The sequence below is a fragment of the Microcebus murinus genome, chromosome 5, assembly GCF_040939455.1.
Source record: "Microcebus murinus isolate Inina chromosome 5, M.murinus_Inina_mat1.0, whole genome shotgun sequence".
Lineage (NCBI taxonomy): Eukaryota > Metazoa > Chordata > Mammalia > Primates > Cheirogaleidae > Microcebus > Microcebus murinus.
In genome coordinates, this window is record NC_134108.1 from 53,001,125 (window position 1) to 53,012,254 (window position 11,130).

Below are 11,130 nucleotides of genomic sequence, written 5' to 3' on the forward strand. Positions count from 1 at the left end.
TTCTTCAATGGTATGGGGGAGGAAACAGTGAAAGGGGCAAACATGCAAATCCAACCGTCCTTAGATTGAAGATTCAACTAAAAATTTTAATTAGAGAGCCAAAAAATGAGGCCAATAAATGAGGCCAATACTATGATTAAATTTCTAATGTACAATGTAACCAACCCTAAAAAAAAGTTTTCTTTCTTATTAAAATTGAAAATGATTCATTCTTTTTTTAAAATTTATGCCCTATACTGAATTACGTTAGGTATGTGTCTCGAATATTATTTAATGTATTTAAAGGAGTTCCTGAAAAGTACAATTAATTCTCGAGCACCAGTGTTTCTATATTGCAAGCAAAATCATGTATTATTAAAATCATACCCAGTAAAAAATGTTGATGTAATTCATTCCAAACTTAACAATATATCAATGATTTATTAAGTATTTCAAGGGATATATATAACCTGTGTTGTCAGACTTTTGTTACAGACTGAACTAAGGATAAAGACAATTAATTTCTATGAAAAAAATGTTAAGATAAAGGAATTTAAGCATTATAGGATCTGGGAACATAATCCGATAATGGCCTAGGAAATTGCTTATAAAGTTTAAGGAAAAAAATGGTCATGAACAAATCCTGGCCAAAGTAAAAGTAATTTGAAATTTATATGGAGTCTTTATATCACGTAGCATAATAAAACTAAATAAAATTCTTAGAGTGATTACCAAATTAAACTTACGAGATTTTTAAACGCAGTCCAACTTTAAGAATAACAAAAGAAATAAATTTAAGTGGGTTTTGATTTTAAAAAGTGGACTGCTATCACAAGCTTAAAACAGCTGGTAAAAATTAAGCATGTTATTAACAGCACAATAAATTAATGATTCTGAGGATTGGCAAAGATAGCTTCTCTGCATGAAATCTGAAAACCATATATTTTATAACTATTGAGAAATCATTATATTTAGCTCAAAATTTTAAAACATTTGTTTTTTATCAAAGTATCTCCAAATTAAATTTGTAAAGGCTATATAAATTTGGCTCTGTAAAAACAAGTGAATAGGATATGGAAGAAATGATCCTTTGCTTTTATGCCTTATATGAAAAGAATGAGAACTAGAAAAATCTAATTAGAGTTTGCTAAAATGAAAACACAAAAATTACATAGGGAACTGGAGAGCAGAACCCTTAAATCTATCCAACAGAACTTTAACTTAGTAAATGATCAATAAAAATTAGTTTAATAGACAATTTATTGAATCACAATTTTTCTAAAAGTAACCAGTTTCTTAAAAGTTAATACTTTTCTATAAAAATAAGCCATCCTGTTGATTTATACCTCTAAAAATGTTTATATAAAAACCCAGTTGAGCAGAAATTCAATAAATTTCTGAGAAGAACTATGAATATCAACAAGCCTAATTATGTCCTTTAGGTAAAAAGTAAGTTTATACTGTAAGAAAAAGTATCATAAAAGTAAGTGAAATTAAGATTGGAGATTAGTAAAATACCTACAAATTAACCTCTCTTTCACAAGCACAGAAACTACTTGTCTAAAAGTATTTTCTTTTCTAACTAAAGAAAAATAAACTGAGAAAAAACATGGAAATAAACATGGACCTTATTTGATAGGACCCTGAATGTAATCAGGTCAGTTAACTAACCAGTTAATATGACATGTCAATAATCAAATAGGATAACTGAGCCTCTTCTCTTCAAGGGTGACTACAAATGGGTAAAAAAACTTTTTGAGGTAATAAAAATGGTCTATATCATGATGGTGGTGGAGGCTATACAATTTGTCAAAACTCATCTAATTATATACTTATTTGGCAAATTTTATTGTCACTAAAGCTGACAAGGTAAAAAATCATGTAAGTTTAATATCTTTTTAATAATTCTGACTATTTATATGGACAAAGTATTAATAAAAATACAGCTCTCAAAATAGATAAAAATGAAAACCTGGGATTGCTATAATTTTACAATGATTTTCATATATATTATTTCAATCGAACCTTACCATAACCCTCTAGAACAGGTAGCAAAGATATTATTGGCTACATTTTAACCATGAGAACACTGAAGCTCAAAGGAAGTGAACATCCACAACTCAGACACCCACCCAAGTAGCAGAGCCAAACCCATTTTCAGTGTTTTTTCCCCTCACTATGCCTCACTATTTCTCTTTGTAATAATAACTATGTACAACAAATATTGAGTCCTTACTATCTGCCAAGTTTGTATAAGGCCTTAAATGTGTAATAACATATTTTTAGAAACGTTTTTGGTGTCATAACTCGGATTCAAACCATGTACTTTAATCTTCATAGTGGGCCTATACAAAGTGGGTACTATTTTTGTCCTCCCATTTATGGAAACTGAGACACACTGACAGAGTAACTTACTTTCCCCACAGATATCTAATAAACTGAGATTTGAAAACTGGTTTATATGATCAGAGTCTATACTATTCTATATTATTTCATAAGGATTAGATAATTATTAATAGGGCAATGGTATTAAATTATCACTGCAGGTCTGTTTAAAACAACATTTTTTCCTTGTAACAAATAATACACAATCTAGATATGTAACACCTGAGTACACAGGTAAAATTTCATTATACAATAAATTATTACAATAAAATATATGCATAAAAAAGTTATCTTCAAGCCTCAGTTTACATCCTGATATTTTACACAATATTCAACAATATTCTTTACCATAAAACTAAAATAAAAAGCCTGAGAGTTAACTATAATAGAAATTAAGCTCTCAACATTATACAACAAATTTGTCCCATTTTAAAGGCAGCACATAAAAGAAGAGATCAATTTAATTTTCTACCATAAGTATATGCCATGGAAAATAACCATAATTTTATTTTGGCAAAGACCAGTTTACATTTTAGTTTATTTACTCAAAAGATACTTACTAGGCAATTTATATAACATTATCTCTAGTCATCACAACATAGGTGCTACAGCAAATTACAAAAAGAAATGTAAGACTAAATCTATCCATTATCTGTAAATCTTATTTTAGAAGACATTTCCAAGTTGTCAAATATTTAGATATTGAGAGGGAAGCAATCATCAGACTATCTTTGAATTTGTTAAAAAGATGAGATAAATCCTGAGGTATCAAAATGCAACAACACTTCTGTTACTCATTTGACAGAATACTAATTAAAAGACCATTTCTACATGTACCTCACTGACCTGCAATGTACTTTCTTGAACATATTACTGTTGCCAACTCTCATATTAGAAGATGTTATAATCAAGTTATTTCAGGGAAGAATATAAATCATTTACTAGTAAGTTTTTTATGGACTGTATATGGTACAATGATATAATATATAGTAACTATATATTGAACAAAGTGAACTCCCTGTTACTTAAAATTCAGGGGAAAATATCTCAAGGTATAAAGAATTGATCATCGTTAATAATGATAAAATATTTACTTCATATTTAGTTCTAAATCATATCTATAGGATATCACATTTAAGATAACTTTCCAGTTTAACGGATCAGAAATATCCTCACTTTGTTTAAGTTATACTTGGTTTAGAGACAAAAATACAGACATCATATTTTTAACTAGCAACTTTTTTTGTTTGTTTGTTTTCTAATTCATAATGTTGGTATATCTGTGATATGTCTATGGTGTCTTTTTTTTTCCTTTTTTTGTCTTTTTTTTTTTTATTTTGGCATATTATGGGGGTACAGATTTTAAGGTTTCAATAAATGCCCATTTCCCCCCCTCCCTAACTAGCAACTTTTAAGTTAATCACAATACCAAAAGAATTACTGGGTTAAGATATACAAAACTATCTGCAATATTTATATAATCTCTGAGCAGGAAGAATTAAACCAAATCCAAATAAGGTTTCAGTGTTGTCTGAAAGCAGCAAAAATTATAATGAAACGCTCACTTTTTAACCTATCATGTTGAATGCAGGTAACAAATTTTTAATTTCTCATGAAATCCAAGAAGACTGAGATAATTTAAAGATAGGTTAAAATGTTACACTGAATGCTTTTAAGTGGTATGCCACTCACATATTTATTTTAAAAGCAATTCTTTGATTTATCGCCTTTATATGTTGTGAACGGGTATTTTAAAAAAAAGAAGAAGAATCAAAAACAAGCAAGAGTATGCCATGCTAAGAGCTAACCCTAATGTAAATTACAGACTTTGAGTTACTATGACTTTCCATGTGTGTTCATCAATTGTAACAAATGTACCACTCTGGTGCAGGGATGTTGATAATGGAGGAGGCTATCCATTTGTGGGGTCAGAGGTTTATGTGATATCTCTGTACCTTCCTCTTCATTTTTCTGTGAACCTAAAACTGCTCTTTAAAAAGGCTTTTAAAAAGTAAGAAAAAGCAATAATCTTAAAAAAAAAAAAGATTATTGCTATACTTCTTAAAGTATAGCAATAATCTTTTAAACGAGAGGGAGGACTATGACTTGAAATGTACCTAGTTCACATTTCAAGTTTAAATTCAATGAGAATTAACAATATCTTTTCAGAAGTTAAATACACACACACAAAAAAAGAGTCTGAAAAATGTAACACCATTTGAAAATCAAAGGGAAAGTATCCAATGTCTTTAGAGCTCAAGTAAAGTCTTATAAAATTGTGATATAAATGCCTTCAAATGTGATTGTATGCTTAAACAGCTTTAAAGCACTTCATGTGGGATTCTTCCAAATTGGCCAACTGGACAAAACATCTTAAAAATTTGGTAGGTTAGATATCATTTTTAAAATATTAAAATACATAATTCATTATAGAAATGAGCTGTAATAGTTTAAGATCACATTTTTATGTTTCTAAGATGTTTTTCTGTCTAAATTTTAATTGGCATTTTAAATAGCCCCAAGAATAATAATTGCATATATTCTGAATGTAAAAAATGTTTACTATGACAAAAGCAAACATGGCTAATTAATTAGCAATAAAACATTATGAAAAACTCTTAAACATGAACATACTGGAATAAATTTATTTTCATAAATTATATAATTAATTTTGAACACAGAGAAAGGAACTCTATACTAGATCAATTGATTAAACTGAATATAATACTTAAAATTTTTATACATTAAAATATTAATCACCTCCAAATATTTTCATATCCCATACTGTTAATAATGCTTTAAATTTATCTGTTATAATAGTTCTTATTTCTTCCCTTTCCATTACTCCTTGAAATGTTTTTGAAGCAAAGGAACATAAAATATAGAAAATTTTTGTAATATGGTCATCTGTATTATCCATTAAGATCAAAATAATAATCAGTAATAGAGGCATAAAAATAAAACACCAATACCTGAGAGGCAAATGAAGTTGTCAAAATGAAATTATTAGCAAATATTCAAGTCTACTGAGTAATGGCAGCTCAACTGCAGTCATTTTAAAATTACTTTCTCTTTGAAAAAAAATTATGAAATAAATGAAATACATTTATGTTAAAAATTCTTTGTAATATACAGCAAACAATTCTGAATATATATAAAACCAGTATGCAAAGAAAGTATTATGCAAATAAGGTGAGAAGAAGACAATAGGAGAATGGATTCTATACCTCTCAGAACAAAATAAAATTCAAATGATCATTTTATCTTATTAGGTGAGATAATGACTTTGGAAACAGATACCAAAAGCTATGTAAAGAAAAACTTACATGCTAACAAACATCAACAGGTAGTTATTCAGTAACATTGCCCTTCTTCACAAAGATCTAATAATTACCATGTAATTCCTCTAAAGTTCCATCAAATATTTAAGTCTTATTAAAAACTTACAACATTTCAAAATACTTCCAGTGACCTTTTCGAGGCAATTTAAACATATTACCCTATAATCTCTGGATACAAATGTTTTAAACTTATTAATAATAAGAAACTGATAGGAGTACTACTTATTAGCACTTACAAAATAATTGTGTTCTCATTGGTGAAATCACCTTAGTGAAAACCTAGACTTAAAAATTTGCATTAATCATTTATTCTTACTTAGATTGAGACAAATCTCTGTTTTGTATTGGATTTTTAAGCAAGAAATTCCCAAAGTTCTGTTACATATTTTAAGGAAGACCTCAAAAACAATGAAATGTGACAAAACTCACAGATATAACACTTACATATCTTTGTTAATTTTTTAAAAATAAAATATTTATCACTCAACTCTATCAATGTTTCACAATCAACATGGGTCAGAACGCATATATTCACTTTCATAACATAAAAATATGATTATTTAACTCACAAGTTAACATTAGAAAATCAAATGAAGACTGTCTTTTAAACCTCCAAGGGTCACACACTATCCTCAAAAAGAAGAATCTCACTGCATTTATCAATATGTCTAAAGATACTGAACCAAGACATTGTGGTTCTTTATGTCTAAAGAACCACACCAAGGCCTGTATTTCTTTGTGAGGAGTTGGTGACAAGAAAGTCTGTTTGTATTACTGCCAACAAATTTTAAATAGAACTACAAATTTTAAATAGAACTATAGCTCTATGTAGACACACACACATGTATGTTCTATATTTCACAGCAATTGAATTGTTCTGATATGCAGTTCTTTGCAGTCAATATTTTTAAGAGAAAAAAATGCCAGGTGCCTTGGCATGAATTTTTAAGTATTATTTTAAAGAAACTAAAATCATTTATCTCCCCAAAGGTATACTATTAAAAACATGTTTCAAAACACTTAAAAAAAAAATCCAATGACACATGTACTTCTGAAAACTCCAAAAAACAAATAAAACTATGACATATATTTAAAAAATTTGATTAGATACTGGTCCAGTTGAACATATAAAAGTCCTAATTATCTGTGACTCATATCCTTTCATAACAAGAAAGTATATAGATATAATAGAAAGATCTATCTTAAAATTATAAAGACTGATATATTTTTTTAAATGCTCATACAATTAAAAATGGCATCTAAAATAACAAAAATTTTATAAAATGGTCCTGAATTGCAGCCTGATTCCATAAGGGATGCTCACATAATACCTATACATATCATTTACAATCATCTAATTGTTACTTGTAGTTGTTGAGCTAAAACCAGTAGGATTCCTGCCTTCTTCAAAACAATTATGTATACAATTTATGTAAATCCCAATATAAGATAGAAATCTTTTTAACTAGGCATCATTTAATACTGTCCTTTTGTATATACCTGATATATAACAGAAGACTAATGCAAATCAAATATTAAAAATCAATGCTTATAATCTAGAAATGTTAGCTACATGTAAAAAAACTTTAGCAATAATATGTCTTAATTCAGTGGATAGAATGTTTATCAACATATAGCAATTAAATAGCTTAAATTTGGATGTCTCATGGTTCTAAACATTAACATTGCTTAATCAAATATCTAATATTTGAATATTTTAAAAGGTAAACAAACAAAGTGTGTTCAAATAAAGAAAAAAAGGTTATTTTTTCATTCATCTATAAAACAAATTTATGAGATCGTAAAGAACAATTTAACAACTAACAGAAGGTTCAAAGGGGGAAGCAAGAGCCAGAGAAAAAATGGATTTGTCAATGATTTTAGCCATTGAATCTTAGAGGGTGGACAAGAAAATGTAGCTTCACTATGCAATATAAAATAGGAGGCATGAAATTCAGTAGCTTGTATGTGGACTCCTATTTATGTATTTAAACCTGTTTGGATTCACAGATTATGCTGATCCTTCCACATATAAACAGCCAATAATGATAGCCAGGCCTTTAGGAAAGGAAAACACAAGCCACACAGCAAGGTCAGGAAGCTACCAAGCACCACAGAACAGATCAAAACAAAATGGTTTCATATGTTTCTATTGTTTATATACTTAATTTGAAGATGATATTCCTTAGGGAGGGAGAGGGGGGTATAAACATTACTAGGAACATGCAACACAGTATCAACAAAATATATGCTTTTCAAGCAAATATTTTATTTTCAAGCATGTATCTATGTCCGTCAAACTGTAATATTAATAGCCATTCATTTAATTCTTTTTATCTTAGTTGTCAAGTCAAAATAAACCTCTTTAATCCTAAACTTCTTTATTTCTAACTGTGAATTTGAGAATTTATATTTAACTTATTTTGATGAAACAAACAGGCTTGCAAAAAAGATGAATCTTTTTACTATAAAGAGATTCATAGAGAGCAGTAAAGGGGGAAGAGGTATTAATTTATTATTTCCCGGGTAAAATTTTGAAAATGGAAAGCAGTGGCATTCTGTTTTATATTTAAGAATCTTAAAACATTACAACATAATATAAGCAAAGGTAGAAATTTACCTCAAGTAGCAGACTAGCACATTTTAAACACACAAGCTAGAGCCGCCTCTGGCCACATGTTTTTCAGAGTTCAGTCCCTTAAAGAGACAGTATCATTGGATCAATGCCTACACGGAGCACACTTTTAAAATGTTTGATTGCTAAGCATAGTCTTGCATTGCTTCATTCACATCCACACTAGGTCAACAGTGTTCTATTTTATTTTACAGTTAAGTCAAATTATTTTTATCAGAATCTGCAAATAACTAAGGGGCAGGCAGTGATAAAATAATAGAGGGGCTACTGTGCATAGAGGTGTCTAAAATATAGGAACCTATACATGTCTTATAATAAACAAGCAGATTGTTTTGCTTTGTTTTTTCAACCTTAAAATGATCATTATTTCTTCATTCATTTTTCCACCCATTCACCAGGCATAGGTGACAGAATATATTTCCCTACAACACCGGAAGCTGCACGAACGCCAATTTCGCTGTCGAAGAAGGGAAAATTCTAATAAAGAAAACCAGAATCCAAATAGTGAAATTTCAACTTTTTCATTTTGTTTAGAAGGATACTCAGGAAGAGTCCCACACACATACCATAAAAACTAGGTTACCTCGTGATTTTTAAGATTTTTGTCTTCCAATATACCTGAGGGCACATTACTGACATTGCTACTGATCAGCTCCTCCACGTGGAAAAAGATGAAGAGGGAAAAAAAGTTTTGCTTACTTGGTGTACAAATACATCCACTGGAATATCCAAGGGGCTTCCTTCTCGGTTTATCATGGAGATGAATCCAAATCCCATGCGCACATTGAACCATTTGCAGTGGCCAGTTCCATGCAAAACCTGGGATTCCTCCTCTGCCGGTTCCGGCAGCTTCCCGGGCTCTTCTCCACCACCTTTGCTTGCCCCGCCTGAGACGGAACAGGACAAAAAAAGTCAGTTAGTCTGTATTCCCATGCAGTGTTCACTGAAAGAGTAAAAAAAATTGCTTGGGGGGAGAGAGAGAATCGAGAGAAAAAAAACATTAATAAATGTTTTGATTCCTCCTTCTACAGAAAACATTTAAAATGAAGAGTTAAAAGGAAAGCGGGGGAGGGGAAACTACACTGTCCTACCGATCACACCAACTTCCACGTTTCTGTACATACGTGTACTTTTTCATTTAACTCCATTTTTCAGCCACATATTACAGTACAGCATGCGATACTTTACTTGCATATTGCTGATTTACCACTGATCCCATTTACAAAGAGAAATTTTCAGCAAAAGTATTCTCTCCAGCGGGCACCAGGAGGAAAGAGAAATCGTGAACATGGGTAGATCTACTAGTTAATGCACATGCGGCAGCAGTGAATCCAGGGTTATTTGCAATGCGCATTCCCCTCCCCCCATAACTTTCAATTAAAGTTGGGGTGGAATGGGGGAGGGGGCAGGTGTAGAAAAGTTTTCTAGGGCTCACTAACTGAAACTGCGCTTAATCACACACTCACAATTCAAACAATAGCCCCCTGAAAGCTTTTCAAGTTGTGAATCAGTGTGGGCGGTACAAAACATTTTTGGAGATCCATAACAATAGCTTTGCAGAAAGCCCCGTAGCGCAATGGGGGTGGGGAGGCAATGCCCAGTTTTGGGGTAAAAGGGGAAAGGGGTGGACAAGCAAAGAAGAGTGGGAGAGGGGGAGGGGGGAGAGAAAAGAAGAAAGAAAATCACAGTAAAACAATAGAAAAGAAAATTAACCTTCGGCCATGTTGCCCCACCGGCCCTCAGCTCCAAACTCGTGAGATGAAAACTTTCCCTTTGGAACGGAGTGATCTTCTGCATCAATCTAACATCTTGATTTTGCGCGATCACAAATTTAGCTCGCATGGTCTAATGTGCTTTCCTTCTTTTGATTTTTTTCTCTTCTCCAGTTTCTGGCCCCCTGCGCACACGTGACTTTGTCAATTACATGCTTTCTTGCTACTAATTTCACCTCGGATCCTTAAGGGGCTGGCAAGAGGAAGAGATAACCAATCGCCATTTCATCTATGCTGACATCAAAATAATTTATGAATGAACACGAAAAACTCAAACATGTTATCTTAAAGACAATTTGGAATGCTTCTTTACAATAAATCAGATAAATGCTGATTTCGTGCTTCTACTTAAACACAATGGAGGGTCCTTGTGAATCGCTGATTTAGAAAAACGGCATATTCATGTATGTGCACACGCGTGCCTTACACACAGCCTGTCTAAATAATCTCACGGGGCGGGGGAGTCATTTAAATAAAACAACCGATGTTACGCTATTTTTCCCCTAAGAATTCAGGTACTCTCCATATAAGTAAACCTGCTTGGGATACTAATTTCATATTTAATTCAATCTTAGAGGAAAATAATTTATAAAATATCTAAATACTAATTACATCACCATGAAACTTTAGATGATGATTACATCTACAAAAAGGCAAAAGCACACAATTATCTAATTGCGCCCTGAAAATTTTTCAAGTTTAAAATAAAACCCTAACAGAAAAATCGCATGGGGTCTACAAGGTTTATCACTTCGGAACATTTTAGAGGGAGTTGGTAAGGAATTGTACTTCACAGGTTTCTCCGCCATCTCTTTCCGGGGGAGGAGATGTGATTAATGACTTCCTAAATAACAGCCCAGTTTTCCAGCCTAACATAGAGTGAACCTCAATCAGAGGCGATTGTTCCCCTTGAGCAAGACGACGTAGGGCAGGAGGGGGAGGGGAACGCAGGCTGGGGAGGTGAAGAGGAGCCGACAGGAGAGGCGGCAGCAAAGCCAGAGAAAGAGGTGGGGGAAAA

General features: G+C 31.7%; 1 protein-coding gene across 1 annotated transcript in view; it reads right to left on the reverse strand.

Annotated features, from left to right (window-relative positions):
* The window catches only part of LIN28B (lin-28 RNA binding posttranscriptional regulator B), a 104,572-nt gene extending 94,170 nt beyond the window's left edge, over positions 1-10,402 (reverse strand). The window contains exons 1-2 of the mRNA XM_012753267.2: positions 10,054-10,402; positions 9,040-9,227 (exon numbers count right to left, since the gene is read on the reverse strand). Of these exons, the coding sequence (XP_012608721.1) occupies positions 9,040-9,227; positions 10,054-10,063 (198 nt within the window). The 5' untranslated portion in view covers positions 10,064-10,402. The remainder of the gene's footprint in view (positions 1-9,039; positions 9,228-10,053) is intronic.
* Positions 10,403-11,130: the final 728 nt, after the last annotated feature.